The sequence below is a fragment of the Pempheris klunzingeri genome, chromosome 9, assembly GCF_042242105.1.
Source record: "Pempheris klunzingeri isolate RE-2024b chromosome 9, fPemKlu1.hap1, whole genome shotgun sequence".
Classification (NCBI taxonomy): Eukaryota; Metazoa; Chordata; class Actinopteri; order Acropomatiformes; family Pempheridae; genus Pempheris; species Pempheris klunzingeri.
In genome coordinates this window covers 22,079,443-22,104,444 of record NC_092020.1, presented here as the reverse complement: position 1 = coordinate 22,104,444, position 25,002 = coordinate 22,079,443, and the positions used below count along the sequence as shown (strand labels likewise).

Here is a 25,002-nt window from a genome sequence, read left to right as displayed (position 1 = left end):
ATAAATGGGAAGTGGAATGAGGCAGTTGTAAAACTGACCCCAGTGCACACTTGTGTTCTTCTTAAAAGTTGAAGGCAAGAAGGACCCGTCAGAGTAAAAGCAGCCTAATGTAGAAACCTGCGCATCATAAAGCTTCAGCCTGGATTGTGACCAAAAAAAGCTCCAAATCGGTACTTTGGCTCATTGGGTTGAATACTCTGTGGTACAACCAAATGATACGGGAGATCAAATAATTTTCAGAATGTATATTGGTTTGAAAATGAGCCAATGGCCAGAATTGGAAGGATGTGGTTTCTCTTTCTGGTTTTAGTTGTGAGGCTGCTGGCTGCAGCATTTTGCAAGATTGGTCAGCAAACATATTCAAACCATTATGTTTTCCTAATTATCTCCATAATTGATATCTCATCAAGATCCGTACGAATAACAGGTCTTTAATAACAGGATATCAACGTCACTTTACATAGTCTACCTCATAAAGAAAACTCATTATCTGTTAAAACATGTGTGGGGGAAGGATTGTATTACATGAGATACAGCTTCCCATAAGGAGAATAAAGTAATGAAAGTAAAGTAATAAGATTGCTTTGAACAGATTAGAAAATGTCCCACTGTGAAAAGCATCCCTCGACATGGATAACAATGGATGACTTAGAGATTAATATGAACTAAAATGAAACTATGCTTCCCTGTGTTAGGGTCTTATTATTAGTATAAAGAAAATATTGAGCATTTTTTATTTCTTAAATGATGGTATACTTTATGAAACTGTTTATAACTAGTTTCCAGTGCCTGAGGGTCACAAAGCCCAACTCACTCAACACAAAAGTGACACCCAAATTACAGTTGCGTGAGTTTTCCATGACAGCAGTGAGTGGAGAAAGAGAGGAGTGAAAGAGGAGAAGAAGTACAAGGTGAAAGTAGCTGGAGGGAATGATCTGTAAACCCCCCCGCCCTCCTCATCATCCTCTCTTTCTGTTGGCTTACTAAATAAACAGACACAGGCTGCTTTTGTCCACTGTTACCTTGAAGAAGCAAACCTGAAGGACAAACATGGCAGATTCCACACGGTGTTAGATCATGTTTTAGAGCTTCTTCCACCCTTTTCTGTTTTGTCTCTCACATTTTATTCAGTGTCAGTGGTGAACTATTTGAAAACTACAGTATAACCAAATCATCTCTGAAGATCACACAGAACACCTGTGGGTTATATTCTCACTCTAAATGTATTTAATCCTACCACAAACCTATTACCTAAAAACAATAGCAAAATTAGTAATGATGTGTCAAAAGAAGTAATGTCACGTTTGCCAAGTCTGAAATAATAGTGTTCTTTGGGAGATAACACTTTTACACAATGAGAGGCCAGATTTTATGAGCTTCAAGCAGCTACATGAAACTTTCATTTGGTCGAAAGCTGTAGTTTGTAAGTGAATGGTGTCTGGAATTAAAGCATCTCCCAAACATCCATCCAGACCGGCCGATCCAAGTGGCACAGCGAGCGGTGTGAACACCTCTGGAGGAGAGAAAAGAGATGGGACAAGAACTAAGCTAACCCAGCTTGGACCTAACGCTGCTCCTGGCTAATATCTGGCCAGACCAGTCAGACCAAGCGCTGCGGTGGGCCGGGGCACTACACCAGGAGGACAGGGAAGACAGCCGGACAAGTCGGGCTCAATCGTTTCGATGGCAAAGGGACCAAACGGAATTAAATAATAGAAACAGCAAATATAACCAGTTATCTCACTGATCTTGTTTACTTAATAGGTCATAAAGTCATATTATGTTCTACCCACGATTGAATGTTTACAAGACACATTGACCAAGGTTTTATTGATGAAAAAGTGCAACAAAATTAAAATTGATTTGTAGAAGAAATGATGACTTTTGCTATTAAACACCTGTATTATGTTGCTGACGGTAAAGAGTAAAAGCAACTCAGTACTTATCATTTTAATGAAATCCTGAAGGACTTGTGTTTTCCTGTACCTCAGACGAACCCTTTCTGATTTTCATCATATTTATTTTCACGCAGCCGAGGAAAACTTTCTTGTTTGGATTTGTTTTTTTGTAGCATTTCAAAACGTTGCGTAATATTTGCTCAACAGCTGACCGCTCCTCTCCTCTCCTCTCCTCTCCTCTCCAAACTGTCACTTATCTTGGAAATCGATCTGTTTCAATCAACACGCAGAAGAACAGGAGATATTTCAGGCCTGAGCTCATAGTGTACCCAAACTTGCCTGTCTTAACGCCTCCCTGTCCAAAGCCCTTTCCTAGATGAGTAAACACCTGTCCAGAGAGTCAGGGGGGAGAAGCACCGAAACGGCTTCCTGCCATGGGTACAAGCTGCAAGGAAATAGCATCCTGTACGACAGAGGGTTACATAACGACTGGAAATAGCACTGGGCCGCTTGAACAATGACACCAATCTTTCCTTTTTAGCTTGTGCTAAGTTTGTTCGGTATGAGAATCATCTTCCACAGAAAAGACGATCCTTTACAGCTAAGGTAAAGCTTTGATTTGGTTCCTGTTATTATTATTCTTATTGCATTATCATTTTCAAATGACACATATTGTCACCTTCCATCTGACACGCAAACAACTGTATGATCGAGAAAACATTTAATATTTTTCAATCTGTAATCATCTGTTTACATTCAAAACTATCAACTCAACTCTAACTCGTGCTGAAGCTAGGCTATGGCACAGGCTGAATTAACTTCTAATTAAACATTAGGGATGTACATTTCAAGAAAAAAAACTATTCAATAGTCACTAAACTATTCACATATTCGAAGCAGTTTTGGATTACAGCCAATCTTTAGGCGATTGCTGCCCACAACATCTTACGTCCACCTGGAACAAGCGCCAGAGTGGGACTTAGGAGGAGAGACTGTTTGTCCTCACATCTTTACACAGACCTAGGTTCATCTCAATGCCCCGAATGAATCTACTGCTCCCCCACAGGCTTACTACCAGGTGCAGGTAAAAAAAAAAAGGAAAAAGTAACAAGTAACACATGACAACATTGCATTATTGAAGCAATGTCACTGAAGTACAGACTACTGACAATGACACTAGCACCCTCATTTAAACTGAAGCTAAGCCATTGCAACAGAATGATGTTTGTTAACTTGACGCATTCAGAAAAAAACGTCTACTTAAACTTTAGTGTACACAAACACACGCGCCGCGATCTGTTCTGTCAAAGAGTCCCTTGTCCTGACAGAACCAGTCGAGCAGCTCCTCTGTGAGACCAGCTAAGATGAGCACTGTCCCCTTTCTAAACCCATCTATGAATGAAACCTTGTTGATGCACAGACAGCACGAGGACAGCACATGCTACACCCACACTGACACACCCACACACTGACAAACACATACAGTTCATATGGGAAAAAAAAACTACACGCACTTGGCTTTGTTACCAAGCAACAAAGTAGGAATCATGGTTCAGTGAGTGATGTAAAGCCTTGTGTGGTGTTTGGACAGAGACCAGCTGTCTTACAGTTATGCTATTGTTACCTCACTGACACAGGCTCTACAAACTTCCATTGACTCTCAGTTAGTTATTTATGTTGGCAGTGAAATGCACGATTGTCTGATGCAGAGGATGACAGACGGGGTGGCACACAAAGAGGCACAACACAACCATTGATACAGACAAGCTATCTGTTGACACACAGTTTAAGGGTTCATTATCAACACTTGGTCCATCTACTTAATAAATTATAAGCCTTCCTTCATTTCCACATTTTTAAAAAAACACCCAAAAGCTCCGGAGCAGTTACTACACTGAGTGAGTTGTGTGATAGTTTTGTCAGCTGTTGTTCAGGGATGTCCTTTAAGAATTCAGAAAAAAAGGAGATTTGACTGAAAATTGAGCACACTACATCTGCTGATGAAGATCATGCAATATGGTTGAAAGCTCCATTACAGATACTCCTGTAAGTGGACCTTGAGATGAGATTATACATCTCAGAATAATAAAGTACTTTGCTAACTACAGACCCTTTAAAAAAAGAACAATAACTCCCTTATTGAGGACTCTTACCTTTGTCAAATGTTGGCTATTGTGCTTATGGACAATACACACTCACACACACACACACACACTCACTCACAGACCCGTAGAGCAGTAAGGTAACACTGAAGCTTTGAGACTTACTTGGCGGTGGGGCGTGTCGACGTGTCCTGCAGGTCTCCAGGGTCAAACAGCTGGGAGCCTTTCAGTCCCAACTCCTCACAGCCGCGCAGAAAAACACTGAGGTTGTCCTGCGCAGAACAGACACACACACACACACACACACAGAGTTTTCATCAGGATAAATACTATGACGGTAGAGACCGAAGGCCAAGCGAGGTCAGCAACGCAAACACATGCATCACACACACACACACACATATCACTATAAATCATACATTTATTGTGTTGAAAATACACTACTGGGACTACAGCAAAGAAAAGAAAGTAAAGTCTGGTTCATTAAGCATGATACACACTGTTAATTCAAATATAATATATACACACGTAAATACACATCAAAACTCAGTACTTCTAGTAAGTCTATTCTCAATGACCTCCCTAATCTAACCCTAGCCTTCATCGGACATCAACCAAATCCTAACCTTGAACTCCAAACTAAGTCTTGAGCTTCAAAAACCTTCACAGACCTGTGAATAAATGATCCTAATAGTAAAATGGTGCTAAAGGTTATCTCACACACTCAGACAATAAGATAAAAGGTCAAGATCCACTTAATTTACTGCACACTGAGTCTCTCTGATACACACAAATCTCTGAACAACTCTATCAAGTTCTCTCTGCCAGGCAAACAACACACACACACACACACAAACTTGAAAATCAGGATACCTGCTTGACAGAAACGTGATACCACCAGGTTTTGTGGTCAGCTTTCTTGTGTCTCCTCTCTCAGATTACTCCAACTTTCCCTCTTCCACTTTCTCTTCCTTCAACTGTCTCCTGCTTCCTTTTTATCTCTCCTCCGTCACCTGCTTTTCCTTGATTACTCCATCTTTCTCTTCTTCTCTGCCTTTCACTCTCTCCCCATCTTGTCAGTCTACCTCCCTCTCTCCCCTCCGCTCTCAGACAAACTCTTTGTTGGACGCAACCTGAGCCGAGCTCTCCTCTCCTGTTCCCAGGTTCTCTCTCTCTTTGTTTCCGTGTCTCTCTATCCTTCAGAGGGCCACAGCCAAAGCCCTTCCCTGGCCTTTCTCTCTCTCTCTCTCTCTCTCTCTCTCTCTCTCTCTCTGGGTGTCACCATTTCCTCTCCACCCTGATTGTCCCTAGCACTCTCTCTCGTTATCTCTCTCACACACCAAAACACAAATACAATGCACTTATATCCACATACAATCTGCACACATTTAGACAAAATGCTGTTTTAAATGCTCAGACACACAAAAAACCAAGAGACGTATTTATATGCACACTCTAACTGGGTGTAAGAACACATGCATGTCTACAAACACATAAACACACACACACTTGGAAACACTTGTTCTCACGATCCTTTCCCATTTGTAGGAAAACACCCCCTCCAAACCCACCCTGCAGCTTCCTGTGTTTTTGGGACAGCGCCATCTCTGCTCTCCTGGTGAAGCAACCCCACCCGCACACACACACACACACGTGCACACACACACACACGGCCATCCCTTTGAGAGAGGTCACAGCAATCTCTTCTTTTGACAGTTTTACTCCAGGGAGCACACACCTACGGAGCGATTAACTGGGTCTCACACTGACACTGCTAATCAAGGTCATGTTAGACTTCAAAATAAAAGGCTTTCTGTCTGGCTGCATCCCACTAACATCAGTGTGGGCTTTATTTATGAACATTTTCCAGATATCACAAATTACTTCATCAGGGTGGGGGCGGCCTGTAACAGGGACAATGAAATATTACTTATCCACATTGCTCATGAATTTCCAGATTACCCTCGTGCGAACACTTGGACGCATTTTATAAACTCTTCTTAACTCAATGACTGTCTATGCGCATGCATATTTAATCTGTGCTGGACTCGCTGACTAACAGCAGAAGTGTTGAACAGCCTTCAGCTCTCGATGTGTGTGCACAGTAAACCTCCAATTATTGTCTCCAAATGAGGGATATCAATTACAAGTAATTAATCGCACAATTTGCTGTGACTACCTGCAATTAACAGCATTTTTATAAGACTGAAACTTTTGATCATGGACATTTAAATGTAAATTCACAGAATTAATGTAGAGTCAAAGGGGGGGGTCAGGGGCACTACTCTAAATGGTCAGGTTTAAGTTACTTATAGCTCTGTAAGAAATATAACTGACTCCATAAGCAATAACCTAATAATAATCTAATTCTTAAATATCAAAGCCCTTTAAAACAAGGGCTGCAGTCAGAACTAGACAAGTGAACATAAAAATGTTCTGCTGAAACACACTATGAATCCAAGATGTGAATTAGAATTGTGATGATAAAACCAAAACCAAAACAAACATCGCACACAGCTCGGCCCTACCTACAAAAACCTTCAACCTTCAACCCCCAACCTTCAACTATAGGTGCTGTAAAGAGACACTGTTAAGAGACAGGCTCTATGGAGCTGCATGATAAGGAGCGGCCAATTTCAATCTTCCATTAGCTGACATTTCAGAGTCTGAAATAACAAACATTGAAATAAACAACAGGCCAGCAGGCTATTAAACAGGCTCACTTAGTAGAAACTTGCGTAATTTCAAACATGATAATTTAGTGGGTGTTTAGAGTGTGTGCTTGTGTGTTTGTGTGTCTTAAGAAGTGAGCATGACTTTGCGGTGATTTGAAGGTCAGTGCCACAGGAAACTCGGCGTCTACCGCAAAGAAATGACTGACAGCTGAATGTGTTTGTAGAAGGATTGGGAGGTACGAGGGTGAGTCTGACACAAAGACCCTGTCAACTCTGTTCCAAAGAAACATGAAGTCACAATACATTTGGGCAAAAGTTCTCGCTGGCGTGGAAATACCAACATTGGTAAGATTATCAAGAGATAAAATCAATAAATACAGCACAAGAGGAGAAGAAAGGGAAGAAAAGCAACCACCCAGAGTCATCTAAATGGCATTTAGCGACCAAATCTGAATATACATTCATAGTTAGAAGTTGAGGATTATTCAGAGTTAGCAGCAGATACGATGCTCATAAGTATTGTATGTGTGTGTGCGTGTGTGTGTGTGTTGTAGCTGCACGTGTAGTCCAAGTGAGAAAAAAAGAGCTTGGCTTCCCTTGAACACAACCCCCATTGTAATCAATATCCTACTACCACGATTAGACCACCAAGGTTTTTCAGAGAAGATCAGTGTTCACGCCCTGATTTGGGTCCTTGACAGAATCCAGAGGAAAGCTGCCCAGGATGAGGAAACAAGCCACTTTGGTGTCAATGAGATATGCTCCTGATTCTTTTTTCTCCCTGCCAAGGGTAACAACCAAAAACAAGCCAGCACAAGGTGAGGACGAGAACTCAACCATGCCTCTTCTGTGGCTCAGATGTTCCACTCACAAATATAAGCTTACATTGTAATTCATCTTAGTCTTTCTTAGCGAACTTGTGTATCCAGAGGACATGTAGTGTTGCTGTATTATTCTTTTATAGATGTACCAGTACCTACTGATGATAAGTGTATATAGCAGAAGACGCATAGTATTTGCGTTTATTAGAATTTCTATGCATATTTACTAGAGTTAGAGAAGTTTAACAACCAATATTAGCAGTATAACGGTAACGAGAAATCACAGTGCAGGAAAGCAAACGATATTAGAAACAGTGTTGCTCATATACAGTTTGTCCAACATGTGGGCCTGACATGTTCATTTATTTAACTGAAAAATTGTTCTGCCCAATACAACATGTATTCATTGTATTCACAATTCTAAAAAAAATTATAATTATCTAGTGCTTAGTTCAAAACTTTACTCTCAGCTAATGTGGCATTATGCAGTTTTTATAGTATTAGCCTCAAAACATGCTCCTGTCGTTTAATTTCTTTTAATTCTTTTATCTTTATATTCAAGACGCAAGATGAATGGTCTTTAGCATGGATTATTTTATGGGCTTTGAAATGCTCTGGCTGTACCAAGGGTAATTAAATTACCTCAAGATACACTCAATAACTCAAATGAATATGAACAGTGAAAAAAACCAAAAGCTGGGTTTACAAGGGTTTTATGTAACAGTCTGAAGTACTGGGTTTCTTACACATGCGTCACTCAAAGTAACACAAATGCCTGTTGCTTTAAACTTAATGCCTGTAAAACAACACATTTTTAAACATGTGAATTACAGCCATTCAACTTGCAAGGCAATATCCATTGCGTGTGTTTACACACCATAAAACATGAGCATACCAGTCGACCGAGAGACGGCTGGGAACACAGCACGTAACAACCAACCTGTTCAGACGAACACTGAGCCATACAGGCCGAGCTGCCAAAACATTGAGGTAGCTGCTCTAATTACAAAACAGCCAAACCTCCACAGAGACTCATTTTCCCATTAGCCCCCAAACAGGAAGAGGAAGGGGGAGTAGCCTGTGTTTTATTACGATGGTCCAGATAACAGCAGACCCCTTGTTTATGCGTTTCTCACCTCTTTAATCACAGCCAAGAGGAAGAAAAGTCCCCGCAAAGCCACAGGAAGCTAAGAGACAGAATTATGAAACTTCCAAAGTATAGAGGGTCAAATTGTTTTGCCTGAAATAAAACCAGCAGGTGTGACTTTTCCTTCACCTTTTATATGTTGTCCTCAAACTCCTAAAGTAAACATGTTGTCTTTAGTGGATGATTCATCCGCCCCTTTGGGCCAATTAGTAATGTTTTTCGTTCGGTCACTGCACTGCCTCTCCTTGGGCCGCTTGTTGTTAATAACGTTACATGCATCAGTCACTGTGAGTTTGTGACATAAGACTTTATGGTTTATCAAACGACGGTTAAACAATCACAAACAGTACTACACATTATTGTAGACAAGTGTTGGCATTAATGTGTCCACCTGCCGTAGATACTATTAAGTGAAATTCTGAGGTGAAACTGCTAATGCGACACACGTTTTCTCATTTGATTTTGACAGTTCTTATTTATCGTAAGACAGCTCGGGTTTGAAAATGCTTCTAAAAAAACAACTTGTGAAGGTCTGTGGTTTTCACAGTATATTGTTTCTGGGAAGAAAAGTGCCGATATGCCAGGAAGGATCTATTTCGGCCCTTAAAAAGCCTTTAAAATACTAAAAAGACGGGGCTGTCAATCAGTGCAGACGGGCTGTTAAGAGCCATTAAGGCACAAATAGAGGAAAATGATTGACTATAGCCAAGAATGAGGGATGATGTTCAAAAACAAAACAAAACCAAGAAATAACAACAAGAGAAATTGAATATTGGTGTTAACGCACAAATCACAGAGTTAAAACATTACTTAGATGGAGTGAGCGCAGAGGTTCTTGGGTTTAAAAGCTCTAACAGGATAATCAATTGTTATTCTCGCAGTGATTGTATGGTGGAACAAAAAGGTCTGTAAAGAATGTGGCTGTGTAATTACCCGCCACTTGTAAAAAGCCAGAGAAGGCTCATTGGCGGCCATTAGTGACGCCACGAGATAAGAAAAGCCATTTCAGCCCATTTCAGACTTCCTGGTCTACTCTGTCATGCCGTGATCCAAATCATACAATCTTTTTCTGAAAGTACCAGACTGTCTGCCCTTATCCCCCCTTGTACGCCATCATCACATTTTAACCGCCTTTGTCCGTCGTAACCAGGGAACAACCTGTCAGTGCAGTGTCATCACTTTAATCACACTGATTTGGCCTGCCGTTGATATTAATGCCACATTTTCACAACTGGAGGTGCGATGAGCAACAAATAGTTCTTAAAAGAACAAGCTGAAAAGTGAATTTAGGAATCTCAGTATGTGGCCACCTATCATTTTGTAATTAGTGCTGACACGCAGGCCTACGGTATCCTTGCAGATACAGTGTTTTTTTCATGACAGCTGTTAGGACTGAGACTGGGAGCGAGTTGGGAAGAAAAGAAGACAGGAAGTACATTTAGCTGGAGCCCCAGTGCGATCAGCTTTCAGTGTGCCCCTGTTTATGTATCTTTTCTGGTCCTGAAAGGTCACTTCATCCAGATCAAGGTCTTAGGATGTCATGAAAGGGCTCCACTGTATTGCACTGTACTTGACTTAAATGTATCAGTGTTCAGGTCGACTGAAATTCACAGGCTCTCATTCAAAGCAGGAGGCCAACTTAAGATTTCTTGCTGCTCAGATGGAAAAAAAAATGCTTTGGTTTTAATGAATCTAACAAACTTTGTTTAGTCAAAGAAATACAATGGAAAGATAGTAAAAAGTGTATATCTGCAGTTGTTGCCTTAGGTGACGCTGCAATCCAATCACATCATTGGATACTTAGAAATTACTGCTTATTAATTGCTGATAAATTACAATCACAATAGTTACTGATGCTGCTTTGACAAAAACAGAAAAAAAATCTGGCAAACAGAATTTCACAACTTACAGTACATAATCTGGAAACAGACCAATCACCCAGCAAGTTACACGATGGCGTACTTTATATTAGGCCTAATTAAGCAAATGCATGAGGCTGCCATTGTGTCCCTATGTTACCGCTATGTCATGTCATTGCCATAAATACAGTTCTGCACATAGTGGTAAACAGCTGCAGACAGGGAAGGAAGAGACGTAAAGCACTATGACAAAGAAGAAAAGCAGGAGATGGCATGGATGAAAAGATCTATTAACGGAAGTTTTTATTTATTTATTCACGGTGGTGGTCAGTTTAACTTTCTATGCTGCTACTGTAACACCAGAATTTCCCCCCAGGGTTCAATAGAGTCTTTCTATCCATCTATCTATCTATCTATCTATCTATCTATCTATCTATCTATCTAAGTGCTGTAATCGTAGGTGTAATGGATAAGTGAAGGTGGAGGACTCACCAGGCCAGCTATCGGTGTAGGAAGTCTGTTGATTTTCTTCACCAGGCTGGGTTTAATAGAGCTCAGCAACCTGATAAAAGACAGAGAGGGAAGAGGACATCTCAAGCTAAATTTTAATGAAAGCGAAGTCATGCCTTTTAAATGTGTCCTCATGACAAGCCGAGATGAATATTTCATACGATGCATCACAAAGTGAGTTTAAACCAAGCTCATGCAGAGTGACATAACCGCAGGGAAAGAGATAAAGAGTGAGTGAAACTGTGTGTGTGTGTGTGTGTGTGTGTGCGTGTGTGTGTGTGTGTGGGGGGGGGACAAAAAAGGGAGAAAGAGACATTTCTGAGGGTCCCACAGTGGCGTCTGGGAGGCTTATGACAAGAAAGATCCTAAATCAGAGCTGAGAGTCACTGCTTCTCCTTCCACCCACTGGGAGCTGTTAACGAGTGCCAGTACACTTCATATCACAGTGAACTACACACTTAAAAAGGTATGTCGTTCTGCTGTCATCTCTCATTGCACAAACACAAAGGGGAAAAATATATCTTTTAGAAAGTTTTACAATGCATTCCCACAAACTCTGCTTTGCCCGTCAGTCATGAACAAGCCACTGTTTCGGAGTTCCCGTCTCTCCCCGTCTTCCCCTCTCCCTGTCTCCTGTTTCGTCTTTTGTGTGTGTGTTTTCATCAGATCGGAGGAAGCACTGTAATGATTCTGCCACAGTAAAAGGAAAAACCCACCTTTGGATACTCTCACAGTATTAAATATCAGCCGCCCTGTGATGTTGACGGCATTCCAGCAGGCATTTTGCGATGAAATGCTGTAATCCACCTTTTTAGTGAACTCTGGTTCCCCTGGCCTGCCTCTTCTACTTCAACTTCAGTTAGAGATTTCCTGCCATGCTGTACTGCATGTTTCCCAGAATAACTTCCGACGAACCCAGGAGACGGGTGTTCTCAATGCTACATACAGTATGTGTAGGTGGGGAAAGTGAGCAATGGATACAGTGAAAACAATATTCTCACTCTTGAAAATTGCCTGGAATGTGGATAATGTTGCAGTCTGCTTCCCCTTTTTGTTTATTTTTAAGGATGAATCTCTTATAAAATGGATTTCTGCCTGTATGATTGTTGATCATCACTTCAGACGACTTCTCTTTTGTATTTTTGGGAAAGAAAGTAAAAAACAATCCAATTGTGCTCATGATAGAAATGATTCAGACATTATTTTTTTTGCCAGTTCTCTGCAGGCATATGTGGCCCATTTGTGTCCACTGTAGACTGTCCCTGTTCAAACGTGTTACAACATTAAGAGGAAGATGGAATGACAACAAGAGTGAGAGTGCTTTCCTGAATTTTAAAACAGAGACACAACAAAAACAAACAGTGCAAGCGGCATAAATACATCATCTTGTGAGTTTACTAAGGACAAACACATTTCCTGATGCCTTGAACATCAGGAAAAAGAGGAAGAGGTTGGAGGGTGTTTTGCTTGTGGGATTACTGAGATTGAAAACAAGCCACTCACAGGAAGTCCAATCTGCTCTGTCCTCTGCTGCTTGGATACCATTTAAGTGCATTACTTGACTTAAAGACAGGGTCTGCAACTTATTTTGAAAGTATGTTTTGTTACATTGATTCCCTTAACAACCGAAATTCCCTTGACAACCCGACAGCAATCAATAATTGAAGTAGTCTGTCAAAAAAGAAAACAAACAGTGTGGCTGTCACAGGACAGTAATAAACGTAACCTGCCCAGGACCTGGGAAATAATGGTACATCTAGATGTTCCGTGATATTCCAGACATTCCTAAACCAGTGGGGATACAGTTAAATTGGATGTGATTCCTGTATACTGTACTCATGTACAATAACAATGGCGTAATAACTGGGCCTGTTTAACTGAACTTGGCATACAGGAATGTGGAAGTGTCCACAACTCATTATTAGTGAGCAGACAAGAGTTCAAGTGTCACACTGGAGGACAAGTTAACAGGACGCTGGTCTTTCTGATCACTGGACCATGGTGTTGTAACATATCACTGCACTTATGAAAGAAACCCCTCTTTGACTGCTGATGTTCTTCCTATTAATTCTGAATCATATGGGGTTATTTTAGATTGATATACTAGCATCTTTTTTCCTCTCTTAACTTCTTATGAACTGTCGGGACATTATAACTCACAAACAGATGCTGAGGACCGCAGAGCACAAAGCCTTTGTGTGTTAAAATGGGCCGTTGCTATAAATTCAATGAAAGAAAATTTGCGAGCACTCACTTGACCAATTTGTGAACCTTGTGATTCTGACTCTTGCACTCCTCCTTTAAAGGCTGGGGCTTTCTTTACTTTTTTTAAATCTTAATCAGATCATAATTCTCTAGATGACTCTGATGACTGATTCTATTTTACATTTAAATAATTCTTTTCCAGCACTGATGTTTGTCATCTTTGAAGTGCTGTGGGGAGAATCACCAGCGCTGCTTTTGATTTCAAAAGGTTGAAAATTGAAAGCTCATTTGATCAATTTTTGATTTAGAATTGAATGCGTGACGCTCCCAAAGCATAATGTCATATCTGTGACTCAAATAAAATAACACTCAACTAAAAAGAACCTATATCTCCATTCAGTCAGACAACAGCAGGAAAGCATCATTTTCCTCAGGAAGAGTGTGAGAGCAACAAGTAAACCTAAGAGACAGCTAGTGGATAATATATTCCACAAAAGACAGTCAGATAAAAATCAAAATGTAGTCAGAACTTACTCGCATAGCAGTATCCCATTTTCCAAACCTCCTCTGAAGTCCTTGTCTCCAAAGCATCGTCCTGTCACAGCCTACAGACAGAACAAAAGGAGTGAGTTAACAAAATATAACGATCAGATGACCTCAGAGCAAAAAGAATGACATCAAATTATCAAGTCAGTCTCTGAATCTAAAGTCTAGACACACAAGTGCCACTCGGGAACTAAGAAATAAACCCAACAACCTTTATCAACACTCCTTTCACGCCTTTCCTTCACAGTAAATCCTGGGAATGGTGCACAAAGAGCTGTCCGCCGTATATCAAGTCCCTCTCTGGTTAACAGCGCTAAACACTAACAAGCTTGACATAAGCCGCAATCATCCCGACCAAATGGCTCTGGCAGGCTAATATGTTGTGACAGGGGATTTATTGGGTTATAGTTGCTCAGGCCTGCTGAGGCAGAGGAGCTGCTTGTTTGCATGCATTTGCATGACTACGGTGCATCATCAAGCCTGTGTGCCTCTCTTTCACGCATATTGCAACACATAAAAATGCTTATTTGTTGGAAGACATTCATTTGAGTGCACAAAAACCCAGAGGCTGCAAACCTGTACACATTCTAGTTTAGGAAAAACAATGACAAAATTTTGACCTTTCAGCTTGACTAATACCACATATCCCACATGAACACACACAAACATCTCAAGTACAAACATAAGCACCAACAGCGACATAACTGCCTCGGAGTCCAGAATATATGCTGCTGCAGGACTGTTCAGGACAGGCCTACTTAAAATTCATTTATTCTCACAAACACTGGCAGGCAGTGGGCTATAAGAAGGGGGACCCCTTTAGACTATTGGATTGGAATCCAAAACAATTACAAGACTAAATTTCCTGAGAGATTCTTTTACATTTATTTGCACAGCTGTAGAAAAAAGTGTGGAGATGTAGTGTCTGGCCGGCCTGTGTACATCTGTCAGCTTCTTGGCTCATCTGTGAGCCTGGACCTCTTACAAAAGGAATGGACTGCTGTATGTCTGTGAGTAGGCCGACAGTAGGCCTCATTTCTGCTGCTGCTGCTGCTGCTCAGGAGTTAGACAGAGAGGCAGATGAAGGTAGACAAACAGAGAAAAGAAAGTAGCACCGATTTTCCCAGCATGCTGACATTCAGCTATTCACTGCCATTATTCCCTACTGTGGAAGCGCTTGTGAACGGGGCACTGTGTGCCTGGTGTTGACAGCACTAAAGTGAAGAGTGAGGTTTGAGCAGAAGGCCTAAAAGTCTGCCTCAGAGTCCAAACGTTAATCCACAAAACCCATATTCTATGATTACGGGTTATAGACCTACTCTGGGGGAAGACATGATATTTTTTTTGCTGAATTAAACATCAATAGGCAGAGCTACAAGGGGCAAACTTCAATGGAAAATAGTAGACTTCTATAAATAAATAAATAAATAAATTAAAAAAAAAAATCAGTCAATCGGTTGTTTTTTTTTTCCACTTATTCTTGACAATGCCTTCGTGACCTCTGAACAACAGCAGGTAAGTTCAGCATCTGTCCAAAGGTAATACAATCTGACTACCAGCAGCTCGAGAGCTCACTATTTCGTACAGAGCCAGGCCGGCCGTTTCCCCCTTTACCAGTCTTCATGCTGAGCTAAATACAAATATGAGAATGGTATCAATCTTCTCATCTCACTCTAGGCAACAAACCAAATTAGCATACTTCCAAAATGTCAAACTAAGCTTTTCACATCTATAGCCCAATAAAGCTGGTGCAACCCTAGGAAGCCTAATACTGTTGGACTGCATTTTCTCAATTAACAGAGCCTGCATTTTCCACTGTGCTTCAGGCTAAAGTCACTTGGCCAGAAAAACATCTTTGGCTCTGCCTGCTGAGGTTTAACTTAATCAATGACATTAATTATTTCTCCAGACCGGCCAAGGAGAGATGTTTGTGAAAAAAAAAAAAAGTCCAATCTTTGTGCAGCTGTACAAGTAGACAACAGCAGACTATAGATCTCACTACTAGTCAAAGAAACACAAAGATGACATTAAGGATCTTACATTACACAGTAACAGTCTGCCGTTCTCTATGTGAGGAAAAACCATTCCCATGTCTTCCCTGTAAATGTATAGAAATCCCAGATGTAGTACATTTGAGAAAAGCATCCCTGGTTTTGTTCATCGGAGAGCAACATTTCATGATCTGATCTCAGTTAACATTCAGCGGCCTAGATACTTTTATATCTGCAGCTTTAAAAATGCAGCCGAGTAGATGACCTTGATTTAGGAGCTCCTTAATAAATGTGTCACATGAATGTTGGTGCTCTGCTTGCTAAAGATGGATAACCTTCTACCCCTTTCATGAGTAGCATTCACAGTCATTTACCGTACAGTAAATAAGGCCAAGTTTTGGTTTATTGCTTAAAAAGGAATCATGCTGGTTGCTGCAGTGGTTGAACCTTTGTGCTTTGAGCAACAGAACAGCCCCTCTAATAAATAGGTCAGCTCCTCTCTAACCTTGTCAATGAGTGCTCCAAGAGATTATACTGTCACACCACCTTAACAGGGAGAGATTACAGTACCACCATGATTTGTAGTTCAGTTTATGGACAGCAAGTACTGGAACAGAGGCAACAATTGACAAAAAAAAAAAAAGACTATTCCTTTTAAAAACATGAGGCAGGCCTTTACATTTCCTACAGGTGCTGCTCATGCTCATAATTTAAAAAAAATAAAAAATAAAAAATTGCATTCAAACCCGGGTATTTATTTGAAACATTTTTTCCCATATTCAATAAATCCACAAAATAATTTCATGGGCCTCTGGTGGGCCTAAACATCCAGGTGGAAACCAGAGTCTTAAAGGTTAGGTCTATCAATATTTTGTCCTTTGGGGTTCCTGCACATTAATATAGATTACATTTTTCTTTTCTGGCAATGAAACGGTCTGAACTGTAGAAAACAGTAGCGATTCAGTTTTTCTCATTATCTTGCTGCTGTCGGCGCAGAGCTTTGATTCATGTACATCTGTTGCTCCCATAAGTGTCATCCTGAGCTGAAGTGCACATGAAACTCCCAACTGACCGGAGGGAACACTCGAGACGAAAATTTGGGCCACATATAACAGAACTGACGCATTTTTCTAGCAACAAATGGCGTGTAGTGGGGTAACACAAATGTCCTGAACATACTAGGCTGTAATAAAATACAATCTGACCAGACCCTCAAGCACTCACGGTTACCTTATCATCAGGAGGCCGACTGGCTGATGGGCTTTTCATCTTGGTAAAGAACATCACCTCCCTGGCTAATAAAACACCTCCTGAGTTACAGCAGGAAACTTCAGCAACAGTAACATTGCTGTAAATGTTTAAGCGTTTTATTTCTTTCACATGCAAGGGAGTGTTGTTACAGTAGGTTAAGAGCATGGTGCACAGAAAAACAACCCTGAATCAGGAGGTAATAAAATGCCCACAGAAGACCACCCAGACAGATGTATTACTATTTTCTGATCAAAAAACACAAATATTAGTAGAGGAACAGTAGGATAAGAGCAGTGCCACTGAGTGATCCTCGTTTCTAGTGTAGTGTGTTATTATCGAACTAGAACTCCAGCCTCCTTGTTGTGTGCAGTTTTCCAGACCCACGATCAGTGTCACCAGTTCAGTATCCAACCAAATTTGAAACTTAGTTACAATCTCCTGAGTTATGGCATTGGATAATGGCCAGAAAAGTATTTTTGCAGAACCTTTTGGGTTTAAAAATGCCATCACTTTATCATTTGATCCTATTTTTATAAATTCTTGAGTTCAGTTCACAAGCATGTTTTGTGAAGTCAGTGTGACCTTGACTTTGACCAAATCTAATAAATTCATCCTTGAGTCCAATTGGACGTTTGTGCCCAAGTTAAATAAATTCCTTTAGACGGTCCTAAGATCATGATCACGAGAAGAGAATGGGATGGACTGGCAGACAGATGTGAGCAGCTAATTAGCTATTTAGAGGGCAAACTGACGTTAGCAGTGCCCTTTTCAGATAGACTTCACTAAAGTCAAACACACCACAATGGAAAGTTGCGTCCTAAAAATGCTAGACACTTCTGGATGTGAACAACATTTTCAAATCAATACAGGGTCATATGAGGGGACTCCATTAAAAAGAGGAATGTGTCGCCTCTGTTGTTTTCAGTGGAATGTTGCCCGCATTGTTTCACAAACAATCAAACTATGCTGGTTGGCTTTTTTTCCTCCTTTTCAGTTCCTTCCCCTTTCGAAACCCTTCATGTCCAAAACTGAAGTCATGCTCATGGATTCACGTCCAAAGCGGTCATCGCTATCACTTTGGTATCCACAGGGAAAGGAAGTCTGGGTTGGTTTAGAAATGTGTGAATAAACTTCGCAAAAGTGACCTGAGCTTTTGCCAAATCCTGTTTCCCTGAGGGTGCAGTAGTGTGTGAATCTATCTTTTACTTTGATGAATTATAAAATAGAAAAAAAAAAAAGAAAAAAAAAATGTAGCATGAGAATTCCCAGGAGACATCGCTTTCATGTTCTGAGAGATAAAACATCAATGTGATGAGAGGAGACTCCTCTACAGTCAAACCATGTCTGGCAGTAAACCACATCTCAAAGACAATTTACTGAAATAACATCGACAGGAAAAATACAATTTTTAGACAAGATATAAATGAAAAATCGACCCTGCATATTCAGTCACCACAACAGTTAAATCAAGATCTTTCTGTCAAGTCCATGACTGTGTATAGTACTTTTAAATCTCCTTGTCTGAACTAGCTTCCTGCAATGCCTCCACCCTGAGGGCGATCAAATGAAAACAGATCTATTGCAGAGCGGCAGTAATCTCAGACGCCCCACACCGGACGGCTACCTGTCCCAAATTAACGGCCAATAAATTCAAGGTTTGAGACGGGCTGGTCTGCGTGAGTTGGGGAAGTAAAACACTACTTACTTCAAGGCCCTGAGGCGAAGCGCGCGATCAGCCTGTTAAAGAGTTGACAGCTGTTAGCTCATGGGCTGGTGAACATAAACAGAGACATGTGCTCCCGACACACACGCCTGCTTTACAGTCACACGCCTGCTTTGTAGTCAAAAGCATTCTACTTTACAGGATGTCGTCTTAAGTGTGTTGCATAATCCTGACAGAATCCAAGACAATGCGTCCAAGTTCAAGAACACATGTAAACACGTCCCCTGGCCTTCAGACAGTAATCTCTTTGATTTAACTTGGCGAGAGTGCTTAAACTGTAAATGCCTCTGATTCTGGTAGAAAAACAACAGCAGGCAACCTGACCATTCACTAATACAAACTTTATGACCTGAGCAGGCACAATAGAAACAAACAACACTGCTGATGCATGATTTGTGTAGTCTGGTGTCTTATTCAAGCAAGAGACAATACAATAAAACCACTCGACTTGTTCAGTATTGCAGAACCTAAATCATCTCTTTCATGACAAGAAAGAGATGAGCTGTGGCACGGAAACACTGATTCAACCGCCAAGTTTTTATAGTCATAGAAAAGATACAAATCTTTCCTTTGTCTTCGAGAGAAATAGGATTTGATGAAAAACAATTTCCAAAAGACAAACAACAGTATTGAAATTGGTAACATCTGACTCTTCGTACGGGGGGGGGCTCTCTAGCTGGGGGTCCCCTTCCCTCATGGAGCTTCAACAAGTTCAACCAAAGGTCAGGAGTAGTATCTGCCTACAGTCAATCATCCAGACCCTTTCACAGGCTGCCACCACCACCACAGGGATCCCCTTTTGTGACTACAGACTCTCTGTTTGGCATGTTGGCGGATGAACTGGGGGGGTGGGGGTGGGGGGACAGTGACCTGAGACAGTGCTTAAACTGGTCTGTTTCGTATGTTTTATAACATATATAACATAATAATAATAAAAGCCTAATACTATAGAAGTTTGAGCACAAGTTAAGTCCATAAAATAGAAGATTTAGGGTTAATATGGGGGTAACAGCTGGCATGAAGAGCAGAAACACCGTGGACCTTTCACTGGAGTCCATGGCCACATCAAATTACGGCTGAAACATCTAACATCAATGCAACATCTGATATGCACCACCACACAGCATATTACATTAAAGATGAGCTACAACATATGGTAAAAGAAGCAGTACGTATCATTAGGGATGTGCTAAAATGTATTTTGTACAAAAGTGAGATACAACTTGCTGTTTATACTTATACTTTCCCAGTCTGGGATCAATAAAGCACATCTATCTATCTATCTATCTGTTCCAAACTCTCCCTTTCAGAAAGCAGGCAGAGGTGCTTATGGCATCTGGGACCAATGTGGGCCTGGAAAACAGAATAGCTTGTGTATCTTTTTTTTTTCCTTGTTACCTAATTTTAGCATGCATCGTGAGGTTTCCCTGACTTGGCGGAGGCTGTATAAGATTTGGACTAATATTGGATCACTTTTCTAAAGCCCGCATGGCAGATCACCACTAAATCACCACAATCAGTTGCAGATCCAACCACAAACCCCGTCATACTGATCTGGAGACAATGACGCCAGCAGATACAGGCGAGTATATACTGTAGTAAGAGCCAGAGGGGCCATCAAGCAAGCACATTGGAGCCAAATGTAAGCAAACTCTGACAAGTAATATTGTATTGACTGACACGATCTCATGTACACTCGTATGAAAGGCACTCACCCATGCGCCTACAAACACATCAGAGCGGATACTTGATGTCAGTGTGTGTTTACATGAGGCTGACTGCAAACACCTCTGTTTGCAGTTGAGACAGGCTGATCTAAGGAAGCAGCTGAAGTTTTATATCAACTGCATCAAGTTGCAGCCCAGGCCAGAGCCGATGAAGAAGAGAGTATTATGCAATCACAGGTAATGACAGTTAATAGAGCATAATTGGCATGGTATTATACAGTGGAATCAGCACTGGACCGCAACAGTCCAATCCTGGAGTCAGACCACAGCTTCTGAGGGAAACATTTGCAGGCTGATTTGATGACAGCAGACTATTTAGACTGGATCGGTTGTGATAAATACATGTTTCATATACTAAAATTTGTAATGACTTGAAAGGCCACCCGGAAGAACAAGAATAATGATGTCTGTCAGAAGAGGACGAAAATAGAATTATTCCAAAAAAGCTACAAAATTATCACCTCATTTTCTAACAGAAACACAACATGAGAAAAAAAAATAACGAGTGGGGCGGATTGTTATGCAAGACCTTTGTACTGCAATACCACATTCACATGTGCCAAGCACACGCTGTAGGCAGCGGTGATGAATTATGCTGATTTGTAGTCATGGAGAGCGCAATAAAGGGGAAAGGAAGACATAAATAAGTGTGCTGTTCCAGAGTGGAGAAAAACCCCTCTAAGCCAGATCACTTAAACACTATGAAACCTTACATTGTTTGTTGAAACAACATTTTAAGTGAACACTACCAGATTGTTTGCGCTATAACACGTTTGCAGTACACTGAATTTTGTAGAATGTGAGCTGGGACGCAGCTCTGCTCCCTACCAAACTTGTACTCGCTGCTTTTCATGTTATTTAAAAACACAAAACAAACAAACACTTTCCTCTGTTGCTTTCTCATTTTAGTCAGAAAAGCACAAATGTTCCCAGGCACAGGGTGGATCCTGTGAGAGTCATCTGGCGTGGGAAACCTTACACAACCCCTGATTACTCATGTATTGCTCCTACTCGGCAAGACACGCTGATTTCATCTGATCAGAAGCTACATATTTACATGATAGACTGTAACTGTCAGCCGACACTCACAGACAACTAGACCACCCAAAAGGCTACAGAGGAGAGCCACTAAATGGGATTTACTTTCATGCAAAACCAGACAGTTTTATATTAGCATCATACAATATTTCGATTTCGATAAATGCTTATTGTTGATGAAGCTTGCCTGTAGCTCACATGGAGGCTCTCCAATATAGTCCCTGTCCAAAGAAAACATCAGCAAACCTACTGTAACGACAAAATCACGTGAAACAATTAAAAATAATGGTTCGCCACATGCTAAATTAGAAACAGTGAACAAACAGCACCCCAGGGACCGCTGATCTGTCAGCTGCACCAGCCTGCAAGAGCACTTTTCCCAATAGCGGAGCTGTTTTCAATGTCACACCTTCGTCTCTGGAGACTGGCCCACTGTCTGTCGAGACGAAATCATGAGCTCGGAATGAATGTCCGCCTGTTGTTTGTGTTCACGCTGTAAATCTGGAGACCACCTGGAAGTTTGGTCCATATGTGGCCAAATTCTCTACCTTCAACATGTCATCGTGTATTTTTATTTAATGGCTAAAAAACATGCCGCTATTTTGACCTGAGAGCAAATGTAAAAATAGAGAATTGATACATGCCCAGACTGCAAATGAAACTAAAAGTGATTATGGGCAGAGGATAGACAAAATAACGTTTGTCTATTAAAAAGGACAAACTTTGAGCTAACACAACACCACACACACACTGCTACCAACATAATACAGTTAGTGACATGTTGCCATGATTTAAGGCTTTTCCTTATGGCACAATTCATTAACCTGCAGTGCCATCCACCAGTCCACCTGTATCCAGGCACAGATGATGCGAACCCTTTGAGCTGTTCCGTCTCATGTTGCTTTGAAACGTACGAATCAAAGTGCTGCTTGCCAGACCTCATTTAAAAAAGGTGACAGATGCACCTTATTATCATGCAGCCTGATATGACACCTCTTTGTAGCAGTGTTGGTGACTGCGATTACGTTACCTCCAAGTTAAAGTCTCATGCCGTTTATAATTATTTTTTTTCCAAATCTTTTATCATTAGCTGGTCATCTTTGTAATACAGTGTAAAAAAAAAAATCTGATTTCCATGCAGATGGAGCTATATTGGAGGTTTACTATCCGAAAGCTAAACAAATGAATTAATTGAGAATTTATTTCCAGGCAAGCAATGCTGTAGTATCAGAATATAAAACAACACATCGTAGAGTGCTTAGAGTTACACTATCACTACACTCAGCTACACTCCTTATTTGCCAATGGATTTCTGTTTTTCAAGTAACAGAAAGTGACATTCTCTAAAAAAAAAAAAAAAAAAAAAAAAAACCACAAGGCCTGGCAGCCTTAAAAGATGAAAGCTATACTGTATGTGGTCCTGTTAGTTGTTGCTACTGATACAATTTCTGCTCTTGAGTAACCGACACTGTCATAATTCTCGTCAAGATTTAGTTTTTATATCCAGTTTAATATCAACCACTTCTTCAGACATTAATCACTGCAAGCAAAACAGGTCCATCACCTGCTCGTGATTACGAGAAAATGTGCAAACCACGCACAAAGTTACACACACACACGCATGCACAAGCTGTCATATTCTACTTCACACTCTCTGACAGTAATTCCCGAAGACGTGAGGAACTTGGAGTGCGAGAAGTTTTCCACACTTGGCTCAGCATTTCTTGTCTCACTTCAACAGAGCGATGAATCAAGAGAGAAGAGAGCCATGTGCCACATCAATATCAACAGTGTGACACAATCTAAAAGGTCAAATTACAATCCTGCTTCCATTGATCTTTTGTTTCCTTTGTCTTTTTGTGTTTCAGTGAGACAGACTACTGCTAATTTGCAAGTGACACATGTCATCCAAGTATGTTGGTATGCTCCTTTAAGCTCCATTAATCAAACTCAGTGGATGTCAAGAAGAGTTGAAACACATCATGTACATTGGGAGCCATGTGAGCAGTGCTGTCACTGAAACTTGTTTTGTCCTCTGTCACAGTCCCTGCTGAGATACAAACTTAACATCCAATTTTTGCTGTAAACAAGTGCATTCTTAAAAAGGGCACGGTGGGTAGCATTTTAATGATCTGCTACCACCTTAGATGTTGTAGACGTGCACATTTATTTGGGAACCAGAACTAAATGGGTAAAATGCTGCTCATCTGGCTTTCATTGTCTTCTGCTCCACACAAAATGCTGGTGAGTATGGTAGAGATACCTTAAGACAATGGAGATTTGTCACGCAGTAAAGATGTTCCCTTTACTGTTTCTACTACGGACACTGTCCTTTTATTAATAGCACTGCTTGTATGAGGCCAAAGTGACAAATGTTAATGCTATTAACTGTGACTCAATTTTTCATACAAGGAGCTGACAGTCTGCACTGAATTATACATCAACTGCAAAACCTGAGCAAAGTGTATTTATTTAATAATTCTGAAGAGAAAATGAATGAAAGTAAAGCAATGCCAAGTGACAAGATCATGAAAAAAGTATACTGGACCTTTTTAGGATGAGGGAAAAGTTTGAAAATGACTACATTTAAATTCCCACACGTTATGTAAGGCAATGGATAAAAATATGTCCAAAAATGATCATTTTAAGTATCAGAGCTCCTTTGGGGCTCCAGTCAGGACAAAACCTTTGTTCTTTGTTATGTTTCAGTGGTTCTCAATGGATTTCAGAGCAGCCTCTGACCCTTGTTAGATTTCCAGGTTTGGCTGTGGAAGCTGTTCTTGTTCTCCACTTCCTTTCACATGAAAGATGAAAAGTTGAATGGCCTTATGCCAATGTTCACATAAACTCATCGTTTGAGGAAGTTTGAAACCAAACAAGTCAACTTTAAAATGTCTCCAGAATGAAACATAGCTGTTTCATGTCCAACTGTGCTGCATATTTTTCAACATCCTGACTTTAAAGGGATATTTCTGATTATTTGAAGTAGGGTTGTATGAGGTACTTATCCATAATCAGTGTATTACTTACAGTAGATTGCAGTCAGTATGCCCCCAGTTTGGAGGAGCAGGCAGGAGTCCCAGCACAGATGCTAAGTTATGTACTGCTTTGGATGATTCAGTCAGACAGCCCTTTCTACAGGGAACTACAGCAGTTCTCTCTCTTCTTTCTCCACCAGACTCTATTGATTAAAACAGTTATTTTACCTCACAGAACACAAAAAGTTGCTAGCCCACTGCTGCCTTGATTGGTTAGCTTGCTTGTGTTATTGTGGGACTTTGGTGTTTTAAATGGTTAGTTTGGATCTGGACTCACATGGTGTTTAATTGATTAAGGCAGTTATAGTATAGTGAACTCCTGTATTTGGTGAGGTAAAATTATGGTTTTTGTCAATGGAATCTGGCAGCTGTGAAGCAAGTGAAAAGAAGGGGAGAGCAGCTTCGGTCAATCATCAGAAATGGCTGTCTGATGTCAAAGTGGTGAAAATATTCCAACTACGCTTTAACTGA

The 25,002-nt window shown here is 40.7% G+C and overlaps 1 protein-coding gene across 1 annotated transcript in view; it reads right to left on the bottom strand.

The window, feature by feature from the left end:
* The window catches only part of LOC139206901 (LIM and calponin homology domains-containing protein 1-like), an 89,749-nt gene that overhangs the window by 39,143 nt on the left and 25,604 nt on the right, over nucleotides 1-25,002 (bottom strand). Inside the window, exons 2-4 of the mRNA XM_070836508.1 lie at nucleotides 13,752-13,822; nucleotides 10,995-11,064; nucleotides 4,166-4,272 (exon numbers count right to left, since the gene is read on the bottom strand). Coding sequence (XP_070692609.1) covers nucleotides 4,166-4,272; nucleotides 10,995-11,064; nucleotides 13,752-13,822 — 248 coding nt within the window. The remainder of the gene's footprint in view (nucleotides 1-4,165; nucleotides 4,273-10,994; nucleotides 11,065-13,751; nucleotides 13,823-25,002) is intronic.